The sequence below is a fragment of the Silene latifolia genome, chromosome X (genome assembly GCF_048544455.1).
Source record: "Silene latifolia isolate original U9 population chromosome X, ASM4854445v1, whole genome shotgun sequence".
NCBI classification, from domain to species: domain Eukaryota; kingdom Viridiplantae; phylum Streptophyta; class Magnoliopsida; order Caryophyllales; family Caryophyllaceae; genus Silene; species Silene latifolia.
The window spans coordinates 216037181-216056043 of NC_133537.1; the positions used below are offsets into that span (position 1 = coordinate 216037181).

At 34.0% G+C, this 18863-nt stretch overlaps 1 protein-coding gene across 1 annotated transcript; it reads left to right on the forward strand.

The window, feature by feature from the left end:
- Window positions 1–14089: 14089 nt before the first annotated feature.
- LOC141619280 (ubiquitin-activating enzyme E1 2-like) lies at window positions 14090–16457 on the forward strand. Its single transcript, XM_074436307.1, has 4 exons — window positions 14090–14119; window positions 14821–14980; window positions 15478–15641; window positions 16118–16457. The coding sequence occupies exons 1-3, from the start codon at window positions 14090–14092 to the stop codon at window positions 15621–15623; spliced, it is 336 nt and encodes a 111-aa protein (XP_074292408.1). The 3' UTR covers window positions 15624–15641; window positions 16118–16457.
- The last annotated feature ends 2406 nt before the right edge of the window (window positions 16458–18863 follow it).

Consider the following 18863-nt stretch of genomic DNA (forward strand, 5'->3'; position numbering starts at 1 on the left):
TGAAATGTTTTTGAAATGTTTTATTTTCGAAATCGTTTTAAGTTTTCCGACGTAAAGTTGTACACAAACTGTCGATCAAACGCCGCGATTGCAAAGCATGTTATAGTCCGATAATCATCGGGTGTTTGTTGGAGTCTCAGCAGATACTGGGTATCTACACAATCGCTATCTATCCTTAGGCCTAGATAAGAATTTGGACCGTCCATATGGGACGATTGGTCGAATGGGTTGGGTTAGGCCTAGGAAGGCCGAATAAAACGATCTAAGAAGGTCGAGTAATAAAAACCAACAACTGTCTCGTATAAACTATTCCCTAACCTCGTTCAAGTTTCACCCTGGGTAACACGTAAGTGTATCATCCCCAGCGGAGTTGCCAAACTGTGGACATGGGCTACCAGCGCCGCGCGCACCCGCGTGTTGTTGAATGTTTAAAGCGGCGGCACTTCTCCCATGGAACCTTGGATTGCCAAAGAACGTCATGGGCTGTTACCGATTTGTGAGGCATTGAAACTGGTAAAAGGTTGAATAAGCCTACATTTGTGGAGTCGCCACCAATTTTTATGGGAAATTGGAACCGTTCGAATACCTCGTGCCATGTCAAGACACAAAGTAGTGACATGAACACTAAGAACTCGTCACCCATAGCATTCTATGTCTAGAATGACTCTCGTGGATGCCAATGAACACGGATGTTCACAGAGATCTGGCGTAAGGGGTGAGGGTACGTATTAGGAAGTCCTTTTACTGAACACTTAATCCCGCCCGCCTCGATAGCGGCCTCTATTAATGATTAGGGAAATCGTTCGTATTTGATATGTTGTTTATTATATGCATGCAATGCAACAAACAGTAGAATAGTCCTAGCATGTGAGATTAAACTATGTCGGTTAACACGTAATTTAGTAATTAATTATGTCGAAGTGGGAATTTAGAATAATTACATGTGAAAAACAAATAAATAAACCATACATAATAAATACGATAAATAAATAGGGATAATTGAAATTACAATGAGTTAACTGATTTACGTCAAAGATATACTTAAGACGGAAAAATTTGGAGAAAAGAAAATAAAAAGGGGTTAGAAAATATGGGCAGATTAAGGGCAATATTATGATTAATAGTTAATTTAATTACGTAATCAAAGACTAGGTCAAAGCGAGAACGGAAATTCAAGGACAGAGCTCATCTCAGAACAGGTGCAGCACTGCTGCGTCCCTTGGAAGAGGCGCAGCTATTACTGCGTCTGTTCCTGAGTTGGGCTCTGGCTGTGGAGTCAGAACCGCGGGTTTGTTAATGTTCGTTGGTAGGTTTTATAATTGATTATCGATATTTGACTCGAGTGGAAGTGATTTAACATGTTAATTACATATGAAACAATCATAAAAGCAATGAACACGAATTAAAACTAATTAAGACGAATTAAGAACGAATAATGAACGAACTAAAACGAATTAGGTTTATTAGGTTGACTATGATGATGGAAACAAACATGGAAAGGAACTAAACAAACTGAAAATAAACAACGGAAACATGTACAAAGGATGAGTTCCAGAAACTTGATATGAGCAAATCGAGTTTCTAAAATCCGGGTTTGATTTAGCGACGAAAACCCGCAAATATTGATTATAAGGGATCTAGGTCGTAAATAAAACGTGATAATTAAAAGAAATACATTAAAATTTATTTTATGTACAATGAAAAGAAAGAAAATAAGAAAGTAAAATAAAAGAAACGAAAACAACGGGAAAAACCGAGGAAGAAGAAGAGCAGAAGCAGCGGCAACCTCTGGAAGAGGCACATGAGGTGTTGCGACCCTTCGAAGAGGCGCAACAGCTGCTGCGTTTCTTCTCGACGTCTAGTTGCTGCTGTTCCGTAAAAACAGTTTGATAAAAGTGTTTTAAAAGTCGGTTTTAAACATACTTTTGACGTAAATCTTACAATAATGAGTACAAAAAATAAAATACAATAAAAAGATGGGATTTACACCCTCAGACTTACATGATTGACGTAACGAGATTGACTAAGTTAACGTTAGTGATTGCACGACTCGAATGTATGTAGAAAGTGCCCTCGTTAGAGGATTTAGATTAAATTGATTGATGTGTAGTGGTCAAATTGGTCGATCATGCAACGTAACTGGAACTCAGAATGATCTGAGCTTACGTGGTCGATTGATCAAGCACGTAGGCGTCGAAAGCTTAGATCAACACGGTCTTAGAATGCAAAGTGAGAAGAGAAGGGCGGACACTCGCGTGAAAAATATGGAGACCGAAGGTCTCTATTTATACTAAAATATTTAAAGAGTTTTGGAATGACCCAAACTTTGGAAAGAAATCATGGAAAAAATAAGAAAGGGCGCAGCAGCTGCTGCGATCCTTCCAAGAGGCGGAGCATGTGCTGCGTCATTTCCCTAGAGGTTTCCTCCTGCGGAAGAAAGAATTCCGCGTTTCTTTTAGGGAATTGCGGTAGATCTCTACTTCCTTATTCATTAAAATAAGATATATGAGATATATTTTACCAAAAGATGTAAAATGAAATTAGGGAATAAATATCCGAAATATTCTAGAACATTTCGACTCGGCATTTTAAACGGTTTCTTAGAAAATGAAGCGGTTTTTGACCCGGGCTCCAAATGAACTCTAATAACTGTCAAAACGACCGTATAGGCGCGTAGATGACGACCAAGGGGTAGACACAAGTATTTGAGCTATCACTTGATGATAAACTTACGGATTGTCATAAATCGTTCCGCGTACCAAACATGCGGCTCAATCATCACTGGGTGGTTGGCGGAATGTGTAGAAATGAGGTGTCTACATGTTTACGTTTGTATTGATTGTTAATGCATTCTTTTACATATGTGTTGGCTTGATGCGTAATTTACCGGATCCTATGATGTGGAAAGTACCACCTTACGATAGGTGTGAGTTTGGTGTATTGGGGAGGACATGGCGCGGCTGTGATGAATGGTGGAAACAGGAAGTGAATTTGATGAGTTTAACGAGGCAAGGGGCACCCTTCGTAAGGTATTGTAACACCCTCATACACCAAGGTGCCTTACGAAGACCACCTAATGCATGAAAGTGCTATCATTTCAGTTACCTAAGGAATTGTATATCAAAAGGACCATAAAAGAACGTACTTTATTAAATAAGTTTAGTGCGATACATAACTAAAACCGAAAATGTCGAATGAAATACAACTGTTCCAAATACCAAAACCAACTAAAAGAAATGTAAGGTTCAAGAACAGAGCGGAAGACTCTAAGTGACTCGTGGCGACTCGATCCCAGCTATCCCTCGCGCAATCCATCTCGTACCTGCTCAATAACTGCTCACCATCCCTGAATGGATCACCATAGTTTTTAAAATAATTAAACGGGGTCAGTTACTGATAACACAATTTAAGATAAAAGCAATATCAACAATATATACAATCCTCCAACACCATCACATCACTAATCACCTGACTAGCCTGAAGGTCTAGTCCTGCCAGATTACGGCTGCAACCAGTAATCCACACCGCTAGTGGAGGACCGCAGCAGTTCCCACTTAAGCCCCGCTCATCAATGCCGAGTGCAAACCCATGTTCCTTATTGTGCACATCCCCTCTTGTGGCGGGTTTCACAAGGGGCGAATCAAGGGTGTGAAGCCACTCCCGCAAGTGACTCCACTCAGCCGAGGGCGCACCTCGCGAACCACAGACAAACACAACCAACCAACTATACATCAATAATTACCAATTCCAATACGATATAGATCAACAACATTAAACAACCATCAACAATCAACCAACCATCTAATACAATGTAACCAATAACTGAGTAGGGAAACCCTACCTGGAAAAGCAATCACCAATATCGTCACAATCAGCAATCAGAAACGTTCCTCTACAAAATCACCTCCTATCAATCACACAATCATACAATTACCATCTAACAATCACAATACTCCCACAACCCCCAAAATACCTAATTAGGGTTTCAACTAAAATCAATGAAACAACATAAAAACTATACTAGGATCTTACCCACAATGCGATGGTCTCAACGGTGTAAAGAACTCAGGATTCCGACAACGCAAGCCTTGGGATTTGATAGCAATGAGAGAGATGAGAAGCAAGGTAACTTGTTTTAATCTTTATGAAAGCTAAAGTTGGGTAAAAAGTGAAAAGAACTGACGGATTAAGTTTTTATACCATTCTCACGTTGCTATCAAAACCCGTCAAAAACAACCCGTAAAACCAACTTACTCGATCGAGTAAGTCAATTACTCGATCGAGTGCCCACTAGTCGATCGAGTGGCCCCTACTCGATCGAGTATCCATCAGACCGAACACTGTTTTGTAACCACAACTCACTTACTCGACAGAGTAAGCCCTACTCGATAGAGTACCCAATTGTACAGAAAACCGTAGTATTACAGTTCCCTCCTTAAAAATATACTTCATCCCCGAAGTTCAAACCCATACTCAAAAACAAACATACTAACTCAACCACGACACAACAACGTAACTGATGTGGGGTGATGTCGTCGGGTCACATCCAATCAAACACATTTATAATACTCAACAAACAACTAGTTTGCGGTAAGTCGAGGTCGATCCATGGGACGGTGTGCTTTGGGTTCTAAGTCTATCTATCTCAATTTATGCTAGTGTCACGAATTGGTTGGGTTTGTAGTTGTGTCTAGACTAATGCAAACAATAAGGTAAAACAAGTAATAAGAGAAAGGATGTAAACAATATAATGAAAGTGCTAGGATATCATGGGTTCATAGGGGATTCATGGTGTTGATCATACAAACATATTTACAATTATAAGCAAGTAATTAGTGTTGTGGGGGAACCGAGTTGGTTTATGTCTTACAGTTCATAGGAAGAGTTGGGTCCCGGAGCCGAATCGATTAGATTGTACAACACCTACAACTCGACTTAATTTCCTCCTATTCAACTTCTATGCATGGTCTAACAAGACTCGAGTTGGTTTATATCTTACAAGTCTTGTTGAGTAGATAAGAGATGGTTGTAAATGCAAGGATTCATAAGCTTAGCATTTCATCAAACATGACATGTGCATAAAGTTGACATCACAACAAGCAAGCAAATTAATTATGTGAACATATTAGATTAAGCATGGATCAATCCCATGTTTGGTTTCCCTTAGTTACCCACTAATCCTAGCTAAGAGACTACTCACTTATTATCAAGTTTAACATGCTAACAAGGTTGTCAATCATATTAACCAGGCAAAACATGATGAGCAAGTAAGAAAGATTAACAATAATTAAAACAAGGATTAAGAGAATTATACCTATCGAGATTCCAAAATAATAATGCAAACAATAAATGAAGAAACTTGATTGATTGATGAAGGGTTGTCAATCCTCCAATAATAACCCAATAATCTTCAATTATCCAAAAATAACAAACTTGAACAATAATTAAGGAGAGATTAATGTGAGATTTGTGGAAAGATTAGAGAGTAATCTATTCTAATCTACTCCTAATTGAATCTAAAAGGAATTTCTAATGTGGAGGCTTAGCCTAATATCCAACTCCCTCTTGGTTATTTACAAATGGGGTATATATAGTAGAGCTTCATTAGGTTAACTAAGGCTAAATTAGTAATTACATTTTTGAGTTTTAAGCAGGGAAATGCTAGTCTTTTTGGAAAGATGAGCATCTCGGCTGAAAACGTCGCAATCTGTCCGTCCATGAGGGGAAGACGGTCGGATTCATGCAGGGGAGGACGGGCGTCTTTCTGCAAATCCGCTCGGATTGTAGCAGGAAAATCCGAGCAGATTCGGGGCTTGGACGCTCGGATTGTCATCCTGGACGGCCGTCTTGTTCCTTTGGACGCTCGGATTCTGTGTCAGAATCCTTTTTCTTCCCTTTCTTCTTATTCTCTTAGGATAGGTCTTTAGTTCTCGCTTCCTCTTCATACTAGTCCATCAAATATTGTCAAATAGCTTCCAAATATGCACGAAAGACGGGAATTTCCGCCTAATTATCTTCAACCCTACAAAACATACGAAATGCACTAGGAAAGCAAATAGGAAGGTTTTGACGGATAAAATGACCATAAAATGTTATAATAGTATGCAAAATAGGCTCAATTAGGGGACTAAATGTGCGCAAATAATGTTCACATCAAATATCCCCAAACCGAACCTTTACTCGTCCCGAGTAAAGAGGTGACAAAAACTAGACCTTTATTTAAACTAACCTACTAATATAGCCGATATGAGACAATTAGCGGGTCTCACTCCACCCCTTCAAGTCACAACAAGACAACCATGAGGTAGGATGCCTTCTTGCATGGCAAGGTGGGTCTTGCCAAAATGGCGACACATCCAATCATTGAAGCACACAAAATCAAGTAATGGATGCATCTACAAAAGAATAGCCACTTTCCTCATCTAAGTGGCGGAAATTATCTACAAGGGAAGTAATTCAAGGGTACACACTCCTTCATAGATGCAATTTCTTCAAATTACTAAGCCTAGAAGGATACCAATAAATCACCTCCAAGTTGTGTCAAGCTAGGGTACCTTTGTCCTCAATCGTTAAATGCTTTTGTCAAGAATAGACTCCCTATGGCGTTAGAAACACTGGAGGATCGCGGAATTCCCCCTCTTGCCTAGACAAGAAGAAGGGTCGTCCCCTATCTACCATGCACAAAAGTGGATACGATGGATAAAGGGATCGATAGTATTTGAGTTTCATTTGGGAGTTTGCTTTGTTGTTTGTTTTTCCCCCCAATTTCTTGTGGCATATAACATTTGAGAACACTTTCTTTTGCCATTTCTTTTTGATTTTTGGCATTTCAATACTTGACAACTTTCAACTTTTTGCATTTTCTTTTTGAACATTTTCAAAGTTACCCCAATTAGTAACGAGGGTGCCTTATATTTGAAGCATAGGAGTTTTATTTTTGTTACTTCTCTTTTCATTTGATGCATTTTGCAAACTTTCTTTCACATTTCATTTCATTGAACTCAAATTTTTGAACAATTTTTGTGCCCATTCCCTTTTTGATGACAAAAATGTGGTAGAACATGGATGATGGTTGCATGGTTTCAAGGGTCACCTTGGAATAAACGGTAGCCAAGGAGTTATCACACCACAAGGTACTCTTGACTAGGCCTTAAACCATGGGTCAAAGGATACTAGCATGACACATCCTAGGGTGTTTTACAAGTATTGTAAAAAGCAAAGTCTTAAGAAGAAAAAGCATCTACTAGGGCCTATATACACTTGTCAAGCTTCCCAAATAGACGGTTTCTCAAAATTTTTCTAACATGCAACTACATGTCATGATGCAACTATCATATATACATCCTAATGCATATGATTCTACCAACTAGTATGTCATATAAGCTAAATGCAATTCCTAACAACACATAGATACACAAACCGCGACAACAAAATACACCACATCCTCCTTGACATGTAACCCCATCCTCCTCATATGACCAAAAAAGAAATTGAAGGGAAATAGAGATTAGAACGATCATACCAAGCGGTCTTCATTTCCCCTTGCTAATGCCTCAAATGTAGTGTTGTATCTATGTGGGAAGAGAACAAAAATACAAGTATATACAATTCTACACTACTAAATTAAAGAACATGTTTTTGGTTTTTGCAATTTTTCAATTTTTATCATTTTTGGAATATAAAATCCCATCCTCCACTTTATTTTGGACATTGTCCTCAATGTACATGTAGGCTTAGGAATGAAAAAGGAAAACATGTTTTATGATTTTTGATTTTATGAAATAAAGTACAAATGCAATGATATGGTATGAATGAATGCATGTTCTAGCTAAATGCAATTCTATATGACATATATAACAAATGAATGCAATCTAAACTATATTATATGATGCATGATTTCTATTAAGATATGGTCACCTATGATCAAACCTCCCCAAACCGATTTAAACACTATTTCTAGTATAGAAAAGGAATAGGTTTGGTCATTAGTGGCTATGCATGAATTCTAGTCTACATGCTGTTGGAATATGTGTCCTCCGACAATAATGCGATCACAATTGTCGATCATGATGATCACATGTTTAAATCTCATTTTTTAATAATACGTAAGGGATGATTCATTTTATAATCAACTGATCAACATTAATCGGTAACGATTGGCTTGCTAGAGTTTGACGTTACTGTCGTGGGACGGTGGTGGTCAGTTGATCCCTTAAGGTCACACCTAAAGGATGATGCCCTTATCCGTAAATTTGATTAATTGTATGACGATACAAGTTAATCAATTCCTTAAAATTGAACAATTCAATTTGCGAGAGAGAATATTGATATCTTATTGTAATGGGATTAAATAAGATTTATTTTAGTAATTGAAATACTTTATTACTAAAATTGTTTATTGTTTGTGAAACAATAAAGATAAGAATGAATGGTTAATTATAATTACAAGATGTTGTGAATTATAATTATATGACCCATTTTATTTTTGTGATCAAGTATCACTAGTCAATTTGTTGTATGTAATTTAATTAATTTATAAAATGATATTTATGTGATAAATATGCATTAAATTAATTAATAACATGTATCATACTACATGTGACATATTGTGTGACAAATGACAAATTGACAAAATAAAATGGTAGTCCATTTTATGTAGATGGACCGAAATATGGAAGGAGTGTTAGTGGGTTTTGGTTGTTTTATTTTATTTGATAAAATGGCATGATGATGCCTACCTACAACTAGCCTTACACCTACTGTTACACATCTTACACATCTATTTCTTGTGAAGACAAAAAGTGAAAAGTAGATGCCCTATTTTTGATACTCCAACCGTGAACCCTCAATCATATGAAGAGAATTAGTTCTCTTATTTTTCATTCTAATATACCACATGCAAAAGTTCATGAATTATTCTTTCTTCTCTCTTTAATGTTCATCAAAACATGAGATTTTTGATTCAAATTGTTCATAAAAGATTACTAAAATTATTAGTGTAATATATGAGTGTTAGTAATCAATTTTAAGGTAAACTACTAAACTAATATCTAGCTAATATTATTTAGTGGGGATAAGGGATAATCTTGGATGCAATCAAGAGGAGAATCTTTACTTTGAGATTTTTGGAAGATCATCCTTATATTCATTGTAGCTCAAGAACTAGTAAGAAGGAGATCTTACTTGTGCCCTTTAATCCGAAATTCCAAAGTAAGGAAGACGATTTCTTCTCTATTTCTATTTATGTTTGCATGCATAAGATCAATAATTTATTTTATGACTAAATTAATTGTCACATATATGAATATGTCGTATAATGAGATATAGATTTCTAACAAGAGGTATCATGAGCCTTAGGTTGTTTGCATGCAAATCGGTTATTGTTTTTCCGAGTTATACGATTAACATATAAAACTTATAAATTTGTGTTTATTATGATATATCACGAAATTTATTATGCATGTTAAAGTTTCTGGTCCTAAAATGTTTTAGGATTTTTTGGTTTAATTTATGGATTTTATTGTTCATTTTATATAATCTATATATATACATAAAAGAGAGTTTTTTCGAGCGATCTGAGAGCGTCCACATCATCAAAAATAAATTTAGGAAAGTATAATTTTTTATGTAAAAAATAAAGTGGAGAATCTTTTAATTATTATAATATGTATATTTTCTAAATTATATTCAAGTGATATTTCCAATTTTTATATCAAACTTTTACATTTCATTTGTAAAAAAAAAATCGTTAAAAAAATTATGAAAATAATATAATTAGCTTTGTGGTAAAAAAATGCTATCATTAGAGTATAAATTTCATATTATTTGCACATATTAAAGATGGTGTACTTCTTAATATGAAAAATTGTGTACTTTTTAGTATGTTTTGTCCCACATTGAAAAATAAGTAGTGTGGTGAACATACTACATATAAATAGTAGAATTGTCCCACATCGAAAGATTAGTATAAGGTGGGTGATTCTATAATTATAAATAGGAGGCATACTTAGAACTTAGGCATCAACCCAAAATCTTTTGAGTTTCTTAAGTATTGTCTTGGAGAGCTCTTAAAAGTTTATATCATTATATTTTCTACCTATAGATTTTGTATGTCCCACATTGAAAATAATGTAGGTGTGGTAAATATACTACGTTTAAATAATATAATTAGAATTTTGTTAAAAAAAATCTATCATTAAAGTATAGGTTCATATCATTTGCACATATTTTAATTATAATAAAAAAATAAAAAACAAACGTATGAATATTAATAGGTAATATAGTAATTGAGCATGCCATGCTATTTGTGTTTTGTTATTTAGGTATTAAATGTTAGTTTATTAAATAAAATATGGATTTAAGGATTAGATGATGAAGTGTTTGTGTAATAGATAACAAAAGAAAAAGGCGTCAAAATTCATAGGAGCAATGACATTATGACGGAAGTTGTCAAATGGTAATATGGGAAAGAAAAAGGTGAACACAGGGGTACCATTTGTAGAAACTTAAAATTAGGGGTACCATGTGTAATCTATCAAAGTTCAAGGTTACCATGAGAAATTTCCAATATATAATGATATGGTTAATTAAATTTACATTTAAAAGAGAGAGATATCCGTACCAATAAAACAAAAAAGGGAGTATTATTTATTAATTGTTATTTTATTGTCACGCCATCAAACTTAATGTCTATTTAACAACATTTATATTAGGGGGTACCATGGGAAAAAAAAATGGAACTTCAAGGATACCATAAGCAGATTCTTAAAAGTAGGGGTAACATGAAAAATCTGACAAAATTAAGGGGTACCACGGGAAATTTCCGTATCCCAATTATGATAAAAAAAAATGAAGAAAAACAACGACAAATATTAATGGAGAGTACTTGATCATATTATTAAACTTAAATATAACTATTAGATATAATGAGTAACAATTAACCGTATTCGGTATTCGGGATCTGGTTGAATGTCGAACTAAGTGCAAAAAAGATGGTGTAATTCTGAGTATGTTATTTGTCCCACATTGTAAAACAATGCAGGTTTGATGATATACTACGTATAAATAGTAGAATTGTCCCACATCAGAAAAATAATCCAAGTTTGGTGAATATATTACTTATAAATAGTAGAATTGTATATACTTAACCTTTCCCAAAAAAAAAAAAATAGTAGAATTGTCCCACATCGAAAGATTAGTATAAGGTGGGGTGATTATATGATTATAAATAAGAGTTAACCCACGTATTTATTAATCTTTTTTTTTAAAAGAAATATTTTAATAATATGTAAACAAATTATTAGACATAGAATGTAAACAATAAACCCTTATGTTTTTTTTTCATTATAAATAAGTTAATTACCCCGTTGCAACGCACGGGCATTCAAACTAGTAATGGCATTAAAATGTGATTTTTATGATAAAAATGTCATTTTTGGACGAAAAATAGCTAAACTTCGATTTTTCCAGTGGTTTTTGGATATGTTTTCACATATATTATCTACTGATGACCTGTAAAGTTTCATAATAATATGAGTTGTTATGCTCGAGTTATAGATTTTTCATGTTAAAATCGAATTTAAATGAGAAAATAGGTTAATATGAGTTATATTTCGAATCTGGTCATAGAAATTTAGTATGTTGTCACATGCAATTTTACAATATGTGTGTAAAGTAATTGGCTATAATGAAGTCTTTATGCATGATTTATGAATTTTTGATGAAAAATCACATAAATAGTGACTTTAATTAGTATAAATGCTAAAACATACTTCATGACTAAGGAAAAACATCACATGTTGCATTTTATCATTTATTTCAGATCTAAAAGTGAAAAGTTAAGAAAAATAATTTTTCTCATATTTTATGATAATAATTATTAAATCCGATAAACCGCAACATTGTTTTTCTCGATAATTTTTTCAAAATTTTTAACCTAAGTTTTGAACATTATGAGTGTCATGGTATTTTTCCAGAATGTTTATGAGTTTAAATTTCAAATTTCAAATTTATTTGAAATTTTTATGATTTCACTACTACAAATCCCTTACAATGATGACACTTTCGTATTGATGCTTTTATAAAGCGTCGACCGTAAATAACCCTCCAATTTTGTTTTTGGGAAACCCCCCATTATTATACTAATATTAGAAGCCCAAATTCTAAATTTCATCTAAAAAACCCCGCTAACCCGTCCACTATCAACGATTCAACGCCACTACTTTACTCATAATTTCTTCAATTAAAAAACCCTAACCTTCAAAATTCCCGTTCATCATCGGCAATTTCTCGTTCAATCATCAGCAAAGACGATTAAATCAGCATTTTCCGTTCAATCTGGCAATCCACAACGCCTCCTACAACGACGCCCAGGCTCACGACGACCACCATTATTGCCTCCTACGTTTCACCTTCTCACAGTCTGTTCCATCTAATAATAGGTACTCATAATTTTTCACTTATTTTTATTAATCAATTAGGATTTATGGATAATTCGATTTACGCTTAGTTAGATGCATTTGAGTGTTGTATGATTTTTTGCTTGATATTTAATGATAAATTTAACCTAATTTTTGTTGTATTTGAAGTATTAGATTTTGATTGATTAGACCTGTTAATTAGGGTTGATCAATTTCAGGGTTTTAGATCCACATTCAATTTAGGGGTTTTAGATTCAAATTCAAGTTAGATTTTAGTTTCGTATTTAATTTACACCGACTACCAGCAAATTAGGGTTATTCAATTTAGAGATTTATGTTTACGTTTTGTTAACGTGGTCAAGCTAGGGGTTTGTTTCATATTCAATTTGTTTTATTCAATTTTGATGATGTTTTAAGTACATATATTTGGTGTTTGAAACTTGTAGGAGAATTTGCACTGTTACCGTAAAAATATGGGATGTCTATCTAAATATTCTATTCGCTGTAAATATAATAGACATGGCGTGGTTTATCGTCTCATCGAATTAGTGTATTTGTTCGTGTTAATTCTAGTAATACTTGTGCTAAATCTAATTGTCCAATGTTTTTATTTATTTAAACTCTACCGTATTATACTACTGCGATTGAATTGTGACTTTGCTGAGGTTTTAGATAAAATCAAATAAGTCACACACTTCAATTTTTTTGATATCTAGATTCGTCAAAATTAGGTCGCTGTTATGATACGAATGAACGGAAAATAAGGGGTAGTTGATATGCAACCTTCTTGAGCTTGTCTATTTACTTCGTTGTTTATTTCCACTGAACTCTAAACTTTTAAACCTTGTTTTTTATGATGTCAACGGTGCTATTACTGGTTGTTTGAAGACAACTAACTGGAAGGGCCTCCCAAAGACCAGAGACTTGATAAGCCTGCTGTTGTTGTGAGCTTCTTTTTTCATTGTAGTCTATTTGCTAAGGAATTAAAAGATCCTAGCTGATAACCTATTTGTAGTTTAATCATGTTCACTGTGAGTGGCACTGTTAGCCTTTGTAAACCAGGCCCTTCTTTATGTAGACTTAACAATAGGTGAATTAGTCAGTTTTCTAAAAGTTACCCAACATCCCTTATCCTCATATTTCAATTTGAATGCAAGTACTAATTTGTACACTATTCTATATGTGTATCTTTCTCTTGACCTTGTTATAAGTTGAAGCAGTGTTTTTTCTCTTTGAACCTTGTCATAAGTTGAAGAAGGTATGACAATTTATTCATGGGGTCTTGTATATCAAACTACAGCAGAGGTGATAATGCGTATGAATATTCTTGTGTCAGTTTTAGATTATTTGTTAGTTGTCATTAATAGGCTCATCTAATGTGTACAATCAATCCATCATTTGGATAGATTATTTTTGTCTCCTGCTAAATTCCCCATCTCTTGTCATCTCCATTTATTCATTAACATTCCTAATTAATCACACTAAGGTATGTCTCTTTTCTTTTACTCTTGCTTATTCAGTACTCCGTATCTTTCAATAGATTTTGACTCTAGTTTTTTTTACCTGCTACTAGTTTTATGAGTACAATGAAACCGATGATTAGCTTTTTGTTGTTAAATCCTCAATATTATTTATGAATACTACTACGGTGGGTGTGCATATTATTGGTCATGTCAAACCGCCTTTGCCCCTCTTTAAATGTATGCACTCGTCCATTTTTCTGTTTAGGCAAGGAGGAGAGATTTCTATAGAAAAATAATGTGTCTTTACCTCTCTTTTACCAATTTATTTCAGTGCTTTACTCTCCTATTTATGATACTTGTAATATTTATTCTTGTGATGTACTCTCTTGTACATTATGTGTGTAGTCCTTGGAAATTATCTTGTGCTCATAGATACTTGATTTTTATTGTGGAGATTTTAGACTCGTGTGTTCATTACTTACCATAGACCCTTGCCTATTAGTGTCCGCGTTCTCCTGCTTACTTACCTCACGCTATATACAAACATATCCTAATCCATTTTTCACTGTGTTCGCATTCTATTGCTTATTTCGCAAACGTATGGCGATTCTAATTGTCATTGCTGAGAAGGTCTTTCAACTATGACGATTCAAAAGAAAAATGTACTGAGCATTGGTTGGTAGTAGTACGCCTATATACCGTTGCCTGAGCTTAATAACCCTCGCTTACTTTTTAATCATTATACGCAGTCTGTTGGCTACTTTGCTGCTCCACTGTTCATTATTTCTCTAGTCTAGCCTAGTCCGCATTTAAGTCAGCAGCCGCTGCTGCTATTGAAAAAATGCTATCAGTATGTTGAACTCGCAAGTTGCAACATATTTCTATGTTATGTTATGCTGCATATAATTTAATGCACCCATTTCCTCTGTTTTTTGCAGGAAAGTTTTGTTCAAGATGTAAACAGTGAATTATTTCAACTTTGTAGGAGAGAATGGCTAGAGGAACTAAGTACCCTTATTGGCCAAGGAAACAGATGCACTACTCATGTTAGAAGCACCCAATTAAACGGCCAGTCAGCCAGCATGGAATACTTTGACCGTAAGTTAATATGAAACTAATATATGTTATTGTTTATGAAACTTTGATGCAAACTTATATTTGGTTTCATTTTTAGCCTTTTAACTGGTTGCATTTACTATTAATAAATAAGTAGGGTAAGGGCAAAATATGATAACTGATGTTTAAGCATTATCATTACTCAATGTCCCATGTATTAGGATAACTTTTTTCGTAGCTTTTTTTGTAGTTCTACTATTCCCTGTCCGAATACTTTTATGGCAAAGAGCCGTGAAGCATTAGTTTTTTAAAAATATTGTTGTTTAATGGAGCCAAGTTGTAGTTCATATAGTTAATTTCAGGCTATGAAATAGTGACTGGTTCATTTTTGCTTACAATGTTGTTTCATTTGAAAATAGAAAATATGCTAAAAAAAGAATTTACCGATGCTAAACTTCTGTTTAGGTGAACTGTTGTTCACAGTATTAAGCATCGGCTGGTATTTGGGTTATTAATGTCGTGCTTCTTGAAATTTGCAGCAAAGAATCTGATCCTTGCTGGAGTTAAGTCTGTGATGTTGCATGAAGAAGGAGTTCTAGAACTCTGGGATCTGTCCAACAACTTCATATTTTCAGAGGAAGATGTAAGAAAGAATTGTGCTCGAGCGTCCCTTCAGAAGCTATAAGAACTGAATAATTGTGTGGTTAGTGCTCTCTTTTTCCATTACACTCCCCAGTGTCGATCTTCCCTGTGTTTAGTGCTTCCCATCTGATGACACCTAAATTATTTTATTCAATTTGAATAGATGCCATGTTCCCAATGTGCACGAGCTTGCTTCTAACCGAGTGTTAAGCTAGCCGCTACCATAGATCTGAAACAACTTTGTTGATACGAAACTATAAAAATCATTTTTTTTTTTGCTTCATCTTAATCTTTATTAAGAAAATAAAGGCTCTTTAAAGTTAGTCTGCTTATTGATTCATGTTATTTATCATGTTTCTTGTTGTTCTAACATATCCATTCCTGAATAATGTGAAGTAGTCTCATACTACGCTAATTTTCTCTCCTCTTACCCCTTGACGAATAATTCCATTCAGCACAATTTTGGAACATTTTTGTGAAGTGTACATGTACTAATTAAATATATTTATATAAATTACTTTTTTTTGCCCATTATAGGTTTCAGATGGTGACGATGCGCCTTCATATGTTGATTGAAGATGCGCCTTTATATGTTGATTGAAGTCCCTTTGACATTGTGCCTACATGATTGAAGCCCCTACGACATTCAAACTACTAAGTGTCCTTGTCTAGCTAGTTGCGTAGCAATTTTTACGATTTTTTTAGACAACTTTATGTTGGATTTTACTATCGTCCGGATCTCTTTTGATATTATTGATTCTGTCGTACTATAAAGTACGTACTAGTTTATACAGTATTAGTTTAATTGTCAATGTTAGTATTTGTGACGGAGACGATATATGTATCAAGCGTATGCTTATTTATAAAAGTACGTGGGTACTTTCATTTTATATATATTGCATTATGTTTTTTCATGATTTAGTAATAGCTAGTAGTACTATACTACTTATAGATAGGTCTATTTAATTATTCTCTATGATTTTAGCAGGTAATCAAAAAGCCAAAATTATACCGTGACATAAGAAGTGTCAATATATAAATAGTTGACGCCTAATTTTGTTTCATCGAGTGACACATAAAAGCATCAATAGTCGCCAAGACGCTTGAAAGCGTCAAATTTGTCGACAAATAAAAGAGTCAATAATCAATGAAGACGCTTATGAAGCGTTAAAATTATTGACAATTAAAAGCGTCAATAGTCCATGAAGACGTTTAAAAGCGTCGAATTTATTGACAAAAAAAAACGTCAATAGTCACTGAAGACGCTTAAAAGCGTCAAGTTTGTTGACAATTAAAAGCGTCAATAGTCCATAAAGACGCTTAAAAGCGTCATATTTGTTGACAAAAAAGCGTCAAAAAATAACGACGCCCCAAAAATTGACGCTTTTCAAAAGCGTCAATAAACAAAATATTGACGCTTTAAAGCGTCAAAAAATGCTCGAAAAAGCGTCATAAATGCAAAGGTTGTGTAGTAGTGTTTATTTGAAGTTTATGATATAATATTGTATTTTTTAGGTCCATTCATGAACAATATTAAGAAATCTAGGTTAATTATTGTCAAATGTTAGTGGAGACTAATTTTGAGTCATAAGATGGTTAGGGTAATTAACTTGTACATAAATATGATTTTATGTAATTATTGTGATTATAAAAGGTTAAATCACGCAAATCCGTAAAAACCGATTAATATACGATATTGGCTCCTTAAAGGCGATTTAGCATAAAATTGGGCATGTTCATACATATTATAATGCTGTATTTTATTTATTATTGTCATATTTTAATTTTATGTAATTTTGAATTATGTAATTTTACTTAGTATGGCCTTAGTTTTTAATTGGTATTGCCCGAAATGTATGGGAATATCGATTCGGTTGTAATTTATTGTGATCTCGTATCACCGTTTTGTAATTTAATAGATTTATTTTTATGTTAATTACAAATGTATAATAGGAAATTATGTAATTTATTTATTTCGGAGATCCTTGAAGACGGTGCCACTCGAGAAGGCGATCCATTAAAGAAATTGTTGCCTTGAAATGCGTGCCAAGACCGAAATTCAAGGGACCAAAAGAGTTGGTTTCCGAATTTGTAATAGTTTATTAGATTTACTATTTTAGGAAGGCCATACTAGGATTTTATCTTTATGCTTTGCATTTTATTTATATGTTGCATGCATCGCTAAATCGCCATAACTAAAACATGCATTATCATTTTATCGAGTTTATCGACCGTGTCAATTACAATTATCGTAGTTCACCGCTTTAGTTCACTTAAAACGTGATAGATAATAAATTGACATGACCTCTCGCTAAAATAAACAATTGAGACTTAGCCTTACCAAAAAGTAGAAACCATGAAAACCTATTTCATGAGGGAGTGCGCTCGGCCCTACCGGGGTACAAACCTTGTTACGTAGGGGAAGTGGGTGATAAATGTCTATCCACCGAATTCATATTAATAACGGATGAATCGGCCCTATCGTGCGCAAGTTGATGTGGATTTGGATCATGGACACATTTATTCGAAATTTGGATTGAGCTCAACGGAAGTATTCGTGACCGTAGTCGCATGTGTTTCAGGCTAAAGATAAATATTAATGTAATTTTATCGACCAAGAGTTCTAAAAGTAGAATCGATTAAAGAGTTAATCCACCGAGTTATATTAATAAGGGATGAATCGGCCCTACCGTGCCCAAGTTAATATGAATTTGGATCTTGGAATCATTTATCATAGTTGGGTAGAGGTCATTATGTAAATGCTTTACTTGTTAAATTATTTACAAGTATTATTATAACGACAAATGTTTTTGTTTTCATTATTCCGTTATCGTATTGTTCTATTTCTTTACCTCAAATCATATACGATATCATTTCGATTTTAGTTCAAATCTCCATTAAAACATCGTAACTAAAGACAAAATTTGAATTTTTCTTCTAAAAACCTTGTATTATCCATTGTAAGGATCTCTTGTGAAGAGTATAGATAAAAGTTATTCGTGATCAAAGGGTTTTGATTCTTGACTAACATATCTACTTACAATGAATTGTTTCTCATATGCTTAATTGAGTTAAGTACTTTGAAACGTTACATCATTTTGGTAACTACATTTGTTTGAAATCAAAATTGACCAAAATACCCCAACCACTTCAATGAAAGTTTTAAAACTAAACAAATGAATTGAAGAGTAGTCTTCATGAAATTCAATTTTGCTTCTCTAAGCAAAAACTCATTGAAATGAGTGGGAGCATTCTCTTAAACCGTTAAGAAAAGGATAAGGTT